The following is a 17,612-nucleotide window of genomic DNA, read 5'->3' as shown; positions in this document are numbered from 1 at the left end:
GAATACGTTGTAGTATACAACTGACATGGAAGAGAAGAAATTTTTAAATAAAGTTATTTTTTGTTTTCTTTGTGCACAAAAAGTATTTTTGTAGCTTCATAACATTGCAGATGAACCACTTATATCACATGGACTATTTAAATGTTACTACCTTTCTGGGCCTTAAATGTGGTAGTTGCATTGCTGTCTGCAGGGTCAGAAAGCTCTCGGATTTCATCAAAAATATCTTGTGTTCTGAAGATGAACAAAGGTCTTCACATATGGAATGACATGAGGGTGAGGAATTAATTGCATCATTTTCATATTTAGGTAAACTATCGCTTCAATGTCTTTCCTACTTTGAAACATAATGGTTACTTTTCTGAAATGAGATCATTTCATAATGTACAAATTTTGATTTCAGTCTGTTATTGGCCTCATTAATCAAGCCACCAATAACACTGACAAAACAAGCCCACAAATTATTATAAAAACACATACAGGCACTTCATATTTAATGTAACTTTGAGCTGAGTTTAGGTTGCATTTGCACAGTTTTGACCAGCAGCTTAATCATTTGTAAAGCAATTGGTCTGACTAATTCAGAGTAAGGGTAGTATGCTATGTTTTTCTGAATTAGGCCTTGGTTAGAAGTCTGTTTTCTGCTGCTATTGAAATATTTGAAATGTTTTCCCAGTTACTATAATCCTCACAGCCTTTCTGAATTAAGGTGGAATTGACATCAATCAGCATTGGGGGTGTTGTGTAGCCAATAAAAGGATTCATGATGTTACAGAGGAAAAAAGGAGTCCAGCAAACCAAGAAAACTCCGACCATGATAGCAATCGTTATCGTAGCTTTCTGTGTCTGTTATTGCACACCTTCTGGTGGATCAACTCTTCTCACCTGCCTCAGCTGAAGACTTATAGATCTCACTTGGTTTTGGGGCGACCATTTAGAAAATAGAATAGATGCCAATAATGATAAGGCCAGGAATGTAGAAGATAGAGATCATTAACAGCACCATTGGAAAACCAAAGTGATAATGATACGTTAATGGTCTGCACTCGGCACAACAGCGTTCAGCAGACACGCTGACAAGGTGGAAAATTTAAGTGTAATGTAAATGGAAGTGTGTAAATTACATAAGAAATGTCCATTCCAACAGCCTTGCATGGAACAGATTGCGCTCAACGGCATGACAAACAGCCTGAAGAGAAAGTCACACATGGCGAGAGACAAAATCAGCTGGTTTGTCTGTGTGTGCAGTTGCTTGAAATGTCCAATCAAGATGTTGACCAGTAAATTCCCAATGATGGTCACAATGGTTGTCAACATCATGGCGATGAGCATCGGATTGGGGACACCGTACGGCCGTATATCCTCCCCACAGGATCCATTGAAAGCTTCGTAACAGAGATACATTTTAGTACTTAATAGTCCATTAACCTCAATCGGATGATGACGCTGTAGCAGATACTCGTAAAAACAAATCGCCCTTTGAAAAATGATAGCTGCTGGTTGTATTTCTGCTTACTTTGTACCATCTAATTGTAAAACAGCTATAAATAAAGCTGCAGTTTAAATTAAGCAGCATTCCATAAAAACAGACTTCTTCCCAAGAGGGAAATTAATTTTCCAAAATGTTCCATTTAAGGAATTCCAGTGGAGGAAGCTACTATAAATATTAGTCTCTCAAAACAACAATTTTTCTCATAATAGAAATGCTCCCTTCCTACAGAAAGCTGTGGTCTGTCCCCGTTCTGCCAGCAAATGAAACCACTATTAATTTATTCCACCAGCTTTAAATACAGTTGAAGGGACAAAGTCCAATCAATCTGTCCATATATGTATCCATGAGTCATTAAGAACAGCAGCCTTGACTTTGCCATCAACAACTAGAGCAAATAGCTGTACATTAAGAAATCAATACAGAAGCTCCATTCCTGTTTCCATTCCTGCATATCTTTTAAAATTAGACAACATTCTGATGAAAAATTATGATTTTGCTGCAATCTAACTTATTTCTAAATATATTTGCAACATTCTACTTGAAGAACATCATGCAGCTGCAGAGAATTATGGGAAATGCAGTACAAATGTCACCACATGCCAGCAAAATTAGTTCAGTTTTTAATCTGTCCTTTGTGGCTATTCTTCATTAAACAATAATAATTAGCTTCATGATTCTCCATTTGACATACCCTCAACTCAAGGCCTATATATATATATGCTTTTAAGAGCCTTTCACAAATCAGAAATCATTGGCAAAACATCAACTATAATATAATACAAAATATCTCTCAGTGTTGCTTGGAAGAAAACTTTTCAATTGCCAGCAATGGAAAAATACAGTATTTACATTATCTACAATTTGTGTCTAACATGACAACCAAACCAGCCAAAATGACTACTAGATACACATAGGGTTTACCCTTTAAACATCTTGGGACATGAAAGCCAATCAAGATTTCCTTGTAATCACATGATAACAAGAGGCCCTTTTTTTATTGGCTCAGGAAAATACACTCTCTGTGTGAAAGTATTCAAAAGGCTACAAAATACAAATGCTCAAACATCTTCTGAGGACACAGGAAGACTTACTGCGGTAAGATTAAAAAAACAAACCAACTACGACACTCGCTTAACAAATACTAACCTCATTATAAAAGTAAGATGCTGTAGATGTTAAATATATTAAATATGAGATATGTACTGAAAATATGTAAATACGTGTCTCAGTGGGTCTTCAGTATTATCTTTATAATATTTTGATTTTCCAACTAAAATATATGGGGAAAGGGCTAATCAAGGCATTTTTCTTATTCTAGGTATTAAAGTGCCTGTGCGATGAATCTGAGTCAACCATGGATAGCAAAGTCTTTCGGCCTCTGTTTCGCATCCCTGAACAACTCATGCATAAAGACAGTCTATTCTCCTGTTTTACGTGCTCCTCTCTACCTGCTCTTTACTATAACCATCATACTGATAGTGTTTGGTAACCTGTGGGTCATCTGCACCATCATCTCTTTCCAGCAGCTCCACACACCCACCAACTACCTGATTGTCTCAATGGCTGTATCCGACCTGCTCCTGGGTAGTTTTGTTATGCCTCCGAGGATGATACATTCTTTGGAGACATGCTGGTACTTTGGAGACTTTTTCTGCAAGTTTCACTCTGGCACTGATTTTATGCTGTGTAATGCATCTGTTTTGCACCTCACGTTCATCTCAATTGAACGATACTATGCAGTCTGTCAACCACTCCAATATCACAGCAGAATGACCACACGTGTAAGTGTATTCATGATCCTGGTCAGCTGGTGCTTCTCTGCCTTTTTCGGCTTTGGCATCATATTCTCAGAGTTGAAAATTGAAAGAAAAAGAACAGAGGAGCTGCATTTTGCTTGCAAGGGAGGGTGTTTAGCATTGCATGGAAGAGAAATCGGAGTGACATATTCAATTGTGTTTTACTTCCTCCCTATGTTTATAATTGTGAGTATTTACAGCAGGATTTTTGTTATAGCACTGAGACATGTTCGTGTTATTAATAACTACTCCACATGCTCATCATCAGTTAGTAAAAAGGATATGAAAGCCACTAAGACGCTTGCTATTGTCATTGGAGTTTTTATGTCTTGCTGGACACCTTACTTTATGTGTAACATCATAGATCCTATTGTTAACCATACAATACCAGCACTGTTATATGAGGTGCTAATGTGGGTGGCTTATTTAAATGCACTATTTAACCCCTTGATTTATGCTTTCTTTCACAGCTGGTTCAGAGAAAAATCTAAACTTTTATATGAAAAACTATATAGATTGTGCTAACAGGCTTATTATAAAAGTGTCATTTAATTTAAAAAAAAAAAAAAATATTCGAAATGTCAAACATTTTATCTTCCATAAAAATGCCACATTTAATGTTTCAGTAGGTACTGTGAGAAAAATCCATGTCATATTCATTGTATGTCAAGCTTGTTCATAAAGTTTAGAACCACAATATAGTCATAATAATTCATATGAATTATAATAAACTATAATACATTTATATCATATTTAGAACATGTATACACTATATTCACTGTTATAAAATGTGTTTCCATTTCTGTAATGTTTAATAATTGTTGTGTGCTTTAATGATATAAAGTTCCCACTGCCTTTCTTCCTGCACATAAAGAATATAAGGAATTTAATAATTCTTGAGCATTAAACCTGTGTCATTAATGATTTGTGGCAAGCAAATCAGACATACATAAAATGAAACATTCTGTGTTTTTTTTATTCCTTGAAGATCAATAGAGGCCTTTTGATTTACAATATCCTCCCACTCCTATCCAATCATTCATTATGTTGGCTATAAACCCATTTGTGGTATGTATGAGGCACTTTTTCTTACATTTTCTTTGATATCAGAGAAATTATATTGCTATCATAAGTAATATTCGTAATGCAAACATCACAATATTACTTTAAAGTTAAGAATTATCTTATAAATCAACATAAACTGACATAAACAGCCCTTACAATATTGCTGAGATGTCTTTCACTGTTATGCTGATGATACTCAGCTCTACAGTATATTTCTTTGCGGCCTGGTGAAACACACCAATTTGAAAAACTAATGGAATGCATAGTCGATATAAAAAACGGGATGACGAGTAATTTTTTTACTGCTAAATTCTAATACAAAAGTGTTAATTATAGGACCTAAAAACTCTGCTTGTAATAACCTAGAACACTGTCTAAGACTTGATGGCTGCTCTGTCAATTCTTCGTCATCAGTTAGGAACCCAGGTGTGCTATTTGATAGCAATCTTTCCTTAGAAAGACACATTTCTAGCATTTGTAAAACTGCATTTTTCCATCTAAAAAATATATCTAAATCACAGCCTATGCTCTCAATGTCAAATGCAGAAATGTTAATCCATGCATTTATGAACTCAAAGTTGGGTGGTTATTGGGTGGTTGTTCTGCACACTTAGTATACAAACTACAGCTAGTCCAAAATGCAGCAGCAAGAGTTTCTACTAGAACCAGGAAGTATGACCATATTAGATCGGTCCTGTCATCGCTGCACTGGCTCCCCATCAAACACTGTATAGATTTTAAAATATTGCTTATTACTTATAAGGCCCTGAATGGTTTAGCACCTCAGTATTTGAATGAGCTCTTGTTACATTATAATTTTCCACATCCACTGCGTTCTTAAAACTCAGGCAATTTGATCATACACATGTATGAATCATGCTAATTTATGAAAATTAAAGGGGGGGTGAAATGCTATTTCATGCATACTGAGTTTTTTACACTGTTAAGGAGTTGGATTCCCATGCTAAACATGGACAAAGTTCAAAAATTAAGTTGTACGTTTAAAGGAGTATTTTTGTTCCCAAAATACTCCTTCCGGTTTGTAGCAAGTTTCAGAAAGTTTTTTTCGAGTATGGCTCTGTGTGACGTTAGATGGAGCGGAATTTCCTTATATGGGTCCTAAGGGCACTTCTGCCGGAAGAGTGCGCGCTCCCGTATAGCAGAGCACTGAGAGCACAACAGACTTCACTGATCAGAGCGAGAGCGTCGCGAAATGTCACAAAAGGAGTGTGTTTTTGGTTGCCAGGGCAAGACAACCCTGCACAGATTACCAAAAAAAACAGCATTAAGGGACCAGTGGATGGAGTTTATTTTTACAGAGAATCAACGGAGTTGTGCAAGTGTTTGTGTTTGTTCCCTGCATTTCGAAGATGCTTGTTTTACAAACAAGGCCCAGTTTGACGACGGATTTGCGTATCGTTTATTTCTTAAGGATAATGCAATCCCAACGAAAAAGGGTCACGATCGTGTGTTGGAACCGCAGGCGGTGAGCAAAATTGCTTAAAATATCTCTGCCTCCTTGTTAGTGCATCCGCCTCCCATGCCGGAGACCCGGGTTCGAGCCCCGCTCGGAGCAAGTCGTTGCTGCTGCTGCTCTCGTTCAGTTTCAGCCTCAGGATCGGATTCTGGATCATAAATAAACGGTTGAATCTGACTGTAAGCCATGGTTTGTTTTGGATGATGGTTTTTCCCTCACGGTAATGTCACAGCTTCCACATGCTCTCAACGCAAAAGCCTACTGGCGCTCGTGATTCTTTAGCTCCGCCCACATGTCACGCCTCCAGCCGGTCGTGTTTTTCCAGGAAAAATCGGTACAGACTATCTTTCTCTTATGAATATAATAAAACTAAAGACTTTTTGGAGTTATGAAGGATACAGTACTACTCTATAGGTACTCAAGATTATCAGGATATTGAGTGAAAACGAGCATTTCACCTCCCCCCCCCCCCTTTAATTTACTTCGATTTTCAGCTTCCAAGAAGAATTCATCATATTTATATCATTATAATTTTTGTATAAGAATATATATTTATAAAACAGTCCTTTAAATGAATACTCCACCCAAAAATTTTAATGTTGACATTAATCACTTACCCCCATTTCGTTCCAAACCCATAAAAGCTTTGTTTGTCTTCAAAACACGATTTAAGATATTTTGGATGAAAACTGGGAGGCTTGTAACTGCCTCATTGACTGCCAAGTAAAAACCCTGTCAAGGTGCAGAAAAGTGTGAAAGACATCATCAAAATAGTCCATCTGCCATCAGTGGTTCAACCGTAGCGTTATGAAGCAACAAAAATACTTTTTGTACAAGAAGAAAACAAAGATAACTTTATTCAACAAATCATCTCCTCTGTGTCTCTGCATCACAGTAGTGCCATTTTGGAGAATATCTGCTGAACGTAAGCAGCATTTACCACGCTGCACAGATGCGCTTTTTTTGTTTAAATCAAAGCATAAATACACATAGAAAATGTATTCTTAGTATACGCAATACGCAGTTTGCGTTCAGCGGTTATTCTCCAAAATACAGTGGTGTGGCAAGACACTTAGGAGACAAATTGTAAATTGTTGAATGAAGTCGTTATTTTTGTGTTCTTCATATACAAAAAGTATTCTCGTCATTTCATAACGTCACAATCAGCTCCACCTTGGTCCTCAGTCGCTCCGGCTCCACCACGGATCTCCAGATCTCCACCTCTGCCTTGGTCACAGAGCCCTCAGCTCCACTCTGGCCCCTTGGATCCTCTGCAGCCCCCTGACTCATTGGCTCTCTGTCTGCTCCGCCACCGTTGGTCAGCTGCCTGGAGTTGGTGGCAATTTCCCCTCCATGGCTCTTCCCTCCATCGGCTCCACCTGGGGTCGCCATCATGGCTGTGGCCTGGGTCCTGCTTGGCTCCTCCTGCTCCAAGTCCCTCCTGTTTTCTCCCTGGCTCCTCCCTCCTTCAACACCTCCTAGGTCTTTGTCTGCCGGCCCCCTTCCAGGTATACGTCCTCCTCCAGTGCCGCTTCCCAAGTTCCCATCCACCCCTTCCTATTGTTGTTACTACGGTACAAGGACGCGCCTTCAGATAGGGGGTGATAATGTCAAGATTGTGGTATTTTTGCTCCCCATGTGCTCTGTGACCTAGTTTTCCTTGTGTGTTTGATTGTTCACTGTTTCCAGGTGTGTTTCATTATTAGTTCACCCTCCTCACCTCAGCCCCTCATTATCACTATCTATTTGAGTTCTAGCCTGCGCTATTCTCCCTTGTCTGAGATTGTACGTCAACCCTTGTGCTATTTGTGTTCCTGTCTGACCAGTGTTATCCTTTGGATTTTGGATTAAAGGACTATTGTGTTAGTTTACGCCTTGTCTCCTTGTTCCTCACTCCTCTCTGCTGGCGAGTGTGACTAGAAAGCGTGATTATAAGAAAGGTTTCTTGAGCACAAAATCAGCATATTGGCCATGACAGTAATTAACAGTTATTAAGGAATAAAATGTATATAAGAAATAATAAAATAGAAAACACTTTAAATATTCTATAAAAGTGTTTACCAATAGATAGACAGACAGAAAGTATTTGAAACGGGTATAACCTTGGGTTTTAACAGTGGGTGATCTTTGTTAAGCTATTTTTTAAACATCCTTTTACAGGACCATTAACTATTTTGGTAGGTAATTAAATTAAATCACCAGTCTTTTTGTTCATTCTCAGAGGCCAGAGCACATAATGCAGGAGTCTTGACTGCTATGGCTTCAGGGCCATTTGAGATGGCCGATCACGCAGCTGAGCACAGGTGCTTGATTGCTGCTATTTAATGTAACTTCTCTTTCCTGCTGTCCTGTGAAAGAACACAGAACTCTGCGAGCCTGTCACTGTCACATGAGCAGAGCACTGATGTGGAAAGAGAGGGAACAGACCCTCAGACCCTCAGTCACAGCTCATCTCCTAAACTTCCTTCCAGAGGAGGTTATATGAGGTGAAAGAAAGAGTCATTGGGGAAATCATGAACAGAATTGTTATTGCTGGATCTTAAACTGTGTCATTCAGACTCTTTGAATTCATTAGTTCAGTCTGAGTGTAGATTTTAATAGTTTAACGAACTGTCTGATGTTTCCTCATTAACGTTTATTATTTGATTAACATTTACATCATGATTACAACTTATTGTATGGTGCATTTAGAATATAATTTTCTGTAACTAAAGGGTTAATAATGAAAAGTTACTTGAATCATGTTGTAGTTACATTTTCAAGCTGAATTGTTAACAATTTTTCAAAATCAAGAATCAGTCAAATGTTTTGGGGAAAATCAAGATTGTATTATTTTTTTGCCATATTCCCAAACCCTACTTCTATTCAGGATAAACTATTACAAGTATAGATAATTTGACTAAAAAAACAAGTCAATAAAGATTCAATTTAAAACTTTTTATATCAGTTTTGTTGTCTGGGTCAGTTCTAGATCGAGCGATGATCTGGAAACATGGACTTTACTTCTGTGTGGCTGAGGCAGAATTGGGCACAAAGAAAAATACAATAACAGCAATCAGATATCAAAATACAGTAATATAACAGCCAGCACATAACATGAACACATGGTGCATGGTGAATGTTTCAGTATTTTTCATTAAAGGTATTTGGCACTGTGATTTCACATTTACAGTAGCATTGTTCTTGAAGAATTAATCTGAAATATTCTTCCAGACAGAATGACTCTGAAAGCATGTCTGAACCAGCTGTAAAAGAAAGCATACACTATGGGATTGCAGGTGGAATTATAATAGCCAACCCACAGGAACAAGTCAAACAGCAGTGGTGGTACAGAGTAACCAATGAAAGGATCAATAAGATTGCAAATGAAAAAGGGTATCCAGAAGGTCAGAAACACCCCCATGATGATGGCTAATGTCTTAGTGGCTTTTCCTTCTTTTTTAAATTCAGAATTCACACTCTGGATGGCCTGAACCTGCTGTTGAGCTGTGTGTAAGATCTTAAGGTACACACAGAGCATGACAAAAGCAGGAACGTAAAAACAGGTCAATGACATTACAGTAGCTGCCTCTTTGCTCTGAAACACCAAGCATCTTCCATCACAGTCAACATTTTCATAATAAAAATCCTCAATGCCGAGAATATTAAGCTCCAAGAACATCATGCCAAACCCCAGAGCAGCTGAAACTGTCCAGCAGATAATAATCATAATTAGTGTGGCAACTGATGTCATTTTCCTGTAATATTCAAAGGGGTGACATATGGCATAATATCTGTCCAAAGATATGATACAGAGGTTTAAAATTGATGCGGTGCACAATGTCACATCAAGACTGCTGTGTATTTTACAGAACAAATCTCCCAGATACCAGCATGTCTCAATAGAGCGCAGCATGCTGGGAGGCATCACAAATCCTCCAACAAGCAGATCGGCCACGGCCAGAGACAGGATGAGGTAGTTAGTCGGTGTGTGAAGCTGCTTGAAATGAACGACTGTTATGATCACAAGCAGGTTTCCTATGATTGTGATAATTAAAGAGATGCTAAAAAGGATGTAGAGCAATAGTCGGATTTCCAACGGATAGATAAATCTTTGACAAGACCTGTTACTAAACTCATAACAGAGAAAAGGCTTTTCCCAGATTCCATTTTGACTGATGTTGATTTGGCCATCCATTTATACAATTTCCCGGAGCTTCCCTGTCTGAAACAATAGATTAAAGTCAGTTATTTATAAAAAAATAAAAAATAGTGCATCTATGTTTACGCATCTCTATGACTAAATTACATGTTAAAAACCCAATAGATCATACCAAACAGGTTAATCTTAATTTGTATAATACTCCAGTCACAGACTCTCATCCTTGTTCTTACCTTTCCTTCTACAATGAACCACCTCATGGAGCAAAGAGCACACATTTATAGCAGATGAGTTTCATAACAACCTCCCTGTTAAATCACACAACATTTGTGTTTCCAAAGCAACCAGTGTCATTTCATGTAAAAAAAAAAAAAAAAAAAATAGGGGCTAGTTGCCAGGCACACCATTGGCACGAGGTACAGGGGTGTCTTGACCTAAAACTTCCGACAAAGAACATTACATTCATTATAATTCAAGATAAACACAATGTTACGTTTTAAAATGTTTATTTCAGACATATTTTAGTGACAATGAGAAAATAAATTACAATTAAGTTTGGTGTTAGCCTACATATAAGTAAACTATTGACAAATAGCTACTAATGCTACTAATATTAGGGGTGTAACGATCCATCAGTATTGACATCGATCAAATGTCTAATGATGCAATGGCTATCGATGCCACGTGTAAAATATTGATACCTGTAGTATAAATAGGCACTCTCCACATTTTTATGCAATGTCGATCTATGCATTACCGCCAAAACTTGCATTCTCATGTAAATTCACGTCAGGACTCAATAATAGGACTGCCTGAAGAAGACACAAGGTGAGCATATAAGACGCTCTGTGTAGTTCACAGAACTATTGAGCACTATGTGAGAAGACAGCATGCAAATACTGAATTGAGTTATCTTCCTTTCTTTTGCTTTTTTGTTCTTGGATGAACAAATACACACAAAATGACATCAAAATTCGGTTAGGCCTATGCCTTAACGTAAACCGATGAAAACGAAGAAAACGTCTCTGATTACTAACTTAACGTCGGTTCCCTAAGAGCGGGAACGAGACATTGCAAGAATCGCTATGGAAAACTCCTCCTCCTTTTCCCTAAATCCTGAAGTCTTATAGTCTAACGCCAGTTCAATAAACTGGCCAGTTGATGCTCATCTATGCAAATCACATGCAAATACTGACAGTAAGGCAGTAACTGGCAGTATAAATGCGGAAAAAGTGGCAATTGCATCCAAATCAATGTCTTGCTCTTAACCATACTAATTTGCATATCCACCCAGAATGAATGAAGTGACTGCACTGAACACAGTGCAGAACAGCAAAATAATAAGCAATGAAATGTACAGACGGAAGTAGCAATTGCACATAAATAAAGATGTAAATAGCCTTTCACAGTGTCAGCAGCACATACTGTAGCAAACTGTGCTCAATGCAAGTATGGTAAAACTTAGAAAAAAAAACAAATGAGGCTAGAGATTCACAGAGTGCCTAGAGACTCCAAGGACAGCATGTTAACTTGTAAAACTTGGTGAAAGTATTCTGTGAACACTTTTCGGCTGCAGAGCAGTTACAACTTACACTGTACAAAATTATATACGCAACACTTTTTTTTGCCCCCATTTTTCATAAGCTGAACTCAAAGAATGAACTCGTATCAAATTTCTTTTTGAGGTATCTGCATATATTGTATTGCTGGCTATGCCTGGATCACTTGAAAAGATAAAGGTAGATGTAATGCTTCAGCACTCTTGTCAGCCAAGTTGAATTTAAAAATGACAATAAAAAGTACAGTTGCCTAGAATAAGTGGCGTAGCAGAATTATTTTTTATAGTCTCAGTAAAAATGTTTTACTAAACTTGGGCTATTGCTGTTTAGAATTTTTTTTTTTTTTTTTTTTTTCGCGACTCGGTTGATTCAGATCAGCACTTCGGAGCCTGTTCGCGACTCGGTTGATTCAGATCGTCACTTCGGAGCTTGTTCGCGACTCGGTTGTTTCAGATCGGGACTTCGGAGCATGTTTGCGACTTTGTTGATTCAGATCGGCACTTCGGAGCCTGTTCGCGACTCGGTTGATTCAGATCGGCACTTCGGAGCTTGTTCGCGACTCGGTTGATTCAGATCGGCACTTCGGAGCTTGTTCGCGACTCTGTTGATTCAGATCGGCACTTCGGAGCCTGTTCGCGACTCGGTTGATTCAGATCGGCTCTTCGGAGCCTGTTCGCGACTCGGTTGATTCAGATCGGGACTTCGGAGCATGTTCGCGACTCGGTTGATTCAGATCGGCACTTCGGAGCCTCTTCGCGACTCGGTTGATTCAGATCGGGACTTCGGAGCCTGTTCGCGACTCGGTTGATTCAGATCGGGACTTCGGAGCCTGTTCGCGACTCGGTTGATTCAGATCGGCACTTCGGAGCCTGTTCGCGACTCGGTTGATTCAGATCGATTCAGATTGGCACTTCGGAGCCTGTTCGCGACTCGGTTGATTCAGATCGGCACGATCGGAGCCTGTTCGCGACTCGGTTGTTTCAGATCGTAGCATGTTTGAGATTTTTTTTAAATTCAGATCTGGACATCGAAGCAGTAAGTTTTTGTCAAACAGTTACTTGGTGATAAATGAATATTTTGACTTGAGGCTTTTTTTACCTGTCGATTCAGCATGTACATGGGCCCACACTGGACACACTCTAGACTTAATCATCAGTAGGGCTCTAAACTTTTCATCCATAGTTACAGTGGCGTAGCCAAGGATGTGCCAGGGTGGCAGCTGGCACACCTAAAAATAGATGCAGAATTATTTTTTATAGTCTCAATAAAAATTTTACTAAACTTGGGCTATTGTTGTTTACTTAGAATATATATATATATATATATATATATATATATATATATATATATATATATATATATATATACAGTGTTCGAACTATACCGTGTCCTTAGGGGGAGCCCACTTCTTTTTTTTTGGGGGGGGGGGGGGGTAGAGGTCGTGCACATGCGCATGCCTCAAATAAGGACTTACAACAGCTACAAGTGTATGCACTATTATACATTATCGACACGAGTGCTTCAAAAAGGACTTATAATGACTTACAAAGATACCTAACAGCTACAATATGCACTATTATACTTTATCAACACAAATTGATAGGTCAGGAAGACAGCCTTGAATGATGTTGCGGTCTCCTCCATTAATTTAGAATTCACCTCAATTACTTTATTTGGCAGAATCGCCTTTTGCTTAGTCAATGCCACTTCAATGGCCATCTTGTGTGCAATGCTGTCCCTGTATTTATATATAATTTTTCGCGACTGGTTCTGAGCGTTAATCATTAATCCACTCCTCAGACAAGTGCGTGCCAGGTACCTTTTCAGACAGAAGAAGGTTTTTTGCGTCCTTACAAGTTGTAACGAGTGGGAAAAAATGTGGCCCCTTTAAGAGCTGCGCGCTCCCTGTAAAACGGTATGCACTCTGTATGATAATGTATACACGCGCGACTCGAATCCCCCATGTATGCGGGTAATCTCTGTTTGGAAATCATTTTTTTTAATCTTGTTTGTTTTGGTTTGGTTACGCTGTGGACGGTGGAACATGGGACAGACAATTGCCCGAGTTCGATTGGAGAAATAAAACGCGAGTCGTTGTTAAATGTCAATCGCCTCCGTGAGTTTTGTCTGGCCTAATAACTTTGTGAGCTACTCATATTTTTTCCCCCTCCTGACACAACGCGTTACAAAGTGATGCACCCCAAGCTTCCATCCTTAACACACAGCCATGTATATTGGCTCTTCCAGTCTCTCCACTGCTGGCTGTTCCAGTTTAACGCGAGAGAGGACTCGAAGCAAGAGGGGTTAGGATCCCAGAGATTACTTTTCTTCAGCTTCATGCGTTTTCACAGTGGGCTTGGCTTGAGGTTTACCAGTGCTTGCAGCAGGTGAATCAGTCGTGCGTCATCACTACACAATTTCTTAATAAAACCAAAATTAATTGAACTACCTTGTTTTCTTTTTGCCCTAGCTATGATGCTATAACTGCATAATGGAAGGACTTTGCGCACGATAAATGGCCTCCAACGTTTATTTTTTTCTACGAATGTATGACATACTAACATGTGGAATTTGCAGCGCAGCGCCCCCACACCTTCTGTAATCTTTATTGAAGTTAATTAGGTTTTAATCGCCGTCATGCATGAATGCATTAATTTTTGCCATCATAATCACATTACAAAACTGAAATTGCACTTAAAAATATTCACATTGTCAGTATTTTTTGAGACCCCCCAAAATTTCAGATTTCTCTTTTTCAGGGGAGCCCATGTCTTATTAAGGGGAGCCGAGCTCCCCCTAGCTCCCCCGTAGTTCGCACTATGTATATATATATATATATATATATATATATATATATATATATATATATATATATATATATATATATATATATATATATATTTAAATCAACCCTTTCACGCATAAGTTACAAATATTTTAACTGACCCCTTGTTTCCATGGCGACGCGTCATGATTGCAACGTGGCACACCGCAGCCACTAACAGATGTATCGGTATTCGTTTTACTTAGTTTTTAATTTTTTATTAAAATATATACAAAAACTTGCTTACCATGTCAACTATCTGATATTCTGATTCTTCGTTTAAAAACCTTTATAAATTATCTTGATCTATAACGAGATGAGAGCTGCAGTTCAGAGTCCAGTCAGCCGGATTTAACGTACAGCGAATTCCCCAGTTTCTCCCGAAATGTTAAACTAGACGAAGAATAGAGTAAACTTTATTGTTCTGCTATGTGTGTCTGATATATGACTAAACATGTCGGCAAATTACATTTAATAAGATAGTTTTGCTGCTACCATAGACATCAGTGTGTATTTTACAAACTACCAAAGTATTGTTTTACTAGTGATTATGTATATTTAAACGTATGAAACCTAAAATAAACATTATGTGGTTGAAAACACTGCATATTAATTCTGATATATGACAAGCGCTGAGCGCGTCCGTCTCTGGCTCAGCGCCAGCCAACGCGCTAAAGCTGTTTGAATCTGGCAGTTCTGTGACGCCACTGAACATTCTAAATCATACTCTCAGGGGCAGAGAAATAAGAATCCAATATACGGTGCAATAATGCTAAAAATGTTAAAATGTAATATACATTTTAAATTATTTTTGTTTAAATATATCTTCTGACGTTCGGACTGCCAACCAATCAGAAAACAGCAGCTGACTGTGACCCCAGCAGAGTCCCAATTCGCCTACTTATACTACGACCTAAAAGTATGTACTTTTTTTGTGAGGAAAAAGTACATACTTTTGAGTGTGTAGCAAAAGAGTATGCACGTTCTGGGACATACTTCGATGACGTCATGCAACGTGAACGACAACGTGTTTGCCTAGTTATGCACACCACAACTGTTAAAGTTTCATTCATTCTTTATGTCCAGTAAAATGTTATTTACTATTCCCATCTTTTTTTCTCATCGTTTTTTTTTTTTCACAATACATTTTACAATGTGTTCTTCTACCAAGTTGAGGAGTGAAGAAGCAGGGCTGCATCGTCGTAGAACCAAACGCAGGTCGTTTGTGAGGTGACTGGTTCTGACGTTCATGTGCAATGTGTGTAACGAAATAAAATATAACTTTAATTAGGGTTAGACATTTGAATTCTTACACTTTAAAGCTGAGGGCGCATCTCCGCTTCTCACCCGGCTGCCATGTTTACATGAAATAGTAGACCATCCGGGTATCTTTGGAATACTCTTTTTTTTTTTTGAAGCAGTGTGACAAAAATACTATCCCATAATTTTGCACAGTAATCTGACAATAAATGTGGCACACCACGATTTTCATATGCACACCCACACCCTTTTCTGGCTACACTACTGCATAGAATTATATCTTAGGTTCAAATTCTTTTTATTTTGTCTCTTGTCTGCATGTTTGAATGGTTGCAATGAAAGTGTGTTTGTGGAGAGGAGAGATATTCTAGCACTGATTGTGCCTTTTTCACACTTAAACTTTATTGCCATTTAATTAATAAAGATCCATGAGAGGGGCAAAGATCAACACTGGTTGACTCAGAAGGGCCCTGAATTACATTTGGCATATATACAGGCATCTATAGCACAATACATTTAAAACACAAATTTATCTTCCACTAATATAAGGTTAAGTTAAAAAATGACATGTACAAATACTATCAGAAAACAAGAAATCAAGAAACGCATTTGCATATACAGTTCTATGTACATATACTGTACATTGTTTTATTGTTACATTAATACAGTTCTTGAAGAATTAGTCTGAAATATTGCTTTTGATAGAATAATTCTAAATGCATGCCTGAACCAGCTGTAAAAGAAGGCGTACACTATGGGATTGCAGGTGGAATTGTAATATCCGACCCAATAGAACAAGTCAAACAGCAGTGGTGGTACAGAGTAACTGATGAAGGGGTCAATAATATTACAAAGAAAAAAAGGACTCCAGAAGGCCAGGAACACCCCCATGATGATGGCTAAAGTTTTAGTGGCTTTTCCTTCTTTTTTTAATTCAGAATTCACACTCTGGATGGCCTGAACCTGCCTTTTAGCTACATATAAGATTTTCAGGTATATGCAGAGCATGACAAAAGCAGGAATGTAAAAACAGGACAATGACATCACAGTAGCTGCCTCTCTGCTCTGAAACAGTGTACATCTTCCATCACATTTAATGTTTTCATAGTAAAAATCTTCAGCACCAAGAATATTAAGCTCCATGAAGATCATGCCAAACCCCAGAGCAGCTGAAACAGTCCAGCATATAATAATCATAATTAGTGTGGTATGTGACGTCATTTTATTGTGATATTGAAAGGGGTGACATATGGCATAGTATCTGTCCAAAGAAATGATACAAAGATTTAAAATTGATGTAGTGCACAATGTCACATCAAGACTGCTGTGTATCTTACAGAACAAATTTCCCAGATACCAGCATGTCTCAATAGAGCGCAGCATGCTGGGAGGCATCACAAATCCTCCAACAAGCAGATCGGCCACGGCCAGAGACAGGATGAGGTAGTTAGTCGGTGTGTGAAGTTGCTTGAAATGAACGACTGTTATGATCACAAGCAGGTTTCCTATGATGGTGACAACTGAAGAGACACTACAAAGGATGTAGAGTAATATCCGGGATTCCAAAGGATAGACAAATTTCTGACAAGACTTGTTATTAAACTCATAACAGAGAAAAGGCTTTTCCCAGATTGCTATTTGACTGATGTTGATTTGGCCATCCATTTACACAATTCTGGAGCTTCCCTGTTTAAAACAAGAGAGTGAACTTAAAACATGGTCAGTTTTATATATTAAAAGCTTGAATGAATTCAACCGAAACTTAACATCGGCTCCTCCCTGTCTTTCAGTGCGTTCTTCATTAAGCATAATAAAAATTAAATAAACCCCATTTGTCTAATAATGTCTAATTTCTCTGTGTTCTTACCTTTCTTTCTACAGTGAACCAAGGCTCCCTCAAGTAGCAGAGAGCACAAATTTATAGCATAAGAGTTTCATAACAACCTCCCTCCTGTCAAATCCCACATCATTTGTTTTCCCAGGAAACCTAGTGTTCTG

General features: G+C 38.3%; 3 protein-coding genes and 1 pseudogene across 3 annotated transcripts; 1 reads left to right on the top strand and 3 right to left on the bottom strand.

Moving 5' to 3' along the window:
* Positions 1 to 615: 615 nt before the first annotated feature.
* Positions 616 to 1,404, bottom strand: LOC127983501 (trace amine-associated receptor 1-like; annotated as a pseudogene).
* Positions 1,405 to 2,829: 1,425 nt separating this feature from the next.
* On the top strand, positions 2,830 to 3,813 carry taar11 (trace amine-associated receptor 11). The gene has a single exon (XM_052585704.1). It carries the CDS (start codon positions 2,830 to 2,832, stop codon positions 3,811 to 3,813), a length of 984 nt encoding a protein of 327 aa, XP_052441664.1.
* Positions 3,814 to 8,996: 5,183 nt separating this feature from the next.
* Positions 8,997 to 10,010, bottom strand: LOC127984445 (trace amine-associated receptor 1-like). The gene has a single exon (XM_052587083.1). It carries the CDS (start codon positions 10,005 to 10,007, stop codon positions 8,997 to 8,999), a length of 1,011 nt encoding a protein of 336 aa, XP_052443043.1. The 5' UTR covers positions 10,008 to 10,010.
* A 6,258-nt stretch (positions 10,011 to 16,268) lies between these two features.
* On the bottom strand, positions 16,269 to 17,282 carry LOC127984459 (trace amine-associated receptor 1-like). The gene has a single exon (XM_052587102.1). It carries the CDS (start codon positions 17,277 to 17,279, stop codon positions 16,269 to 16,271), a length of 1,011 nt encoding a protein of 336 aa, XP_052443062.1. The 5' UTR covers positions 17,280 to 17,282.
* Between the last annotated feature and the right edge of the window lie 330 nt (positions 17,283 to 17,612).

This window comes from Carassius gibelio, chromosome B20 (assembly GCF_023724105.1).
Source record: "Carassius gibelio isolate Cgi1373 ecotype wild population from Czech Republic chromosome B20, carGib1.2-hapl.c, whole genome shotgun sequence".
NCBI classification, from domain to species: Eukaryota; Metazoa; Chordata; class Actinopteri; order Cypriniformes; family Cyprinidae; genus Carassius; species Carassius gibelio.
Note: the sequence above shows the minus strand (reverse complement) of the source record. Positions and strands in the feature narration are given on the sequence as shown.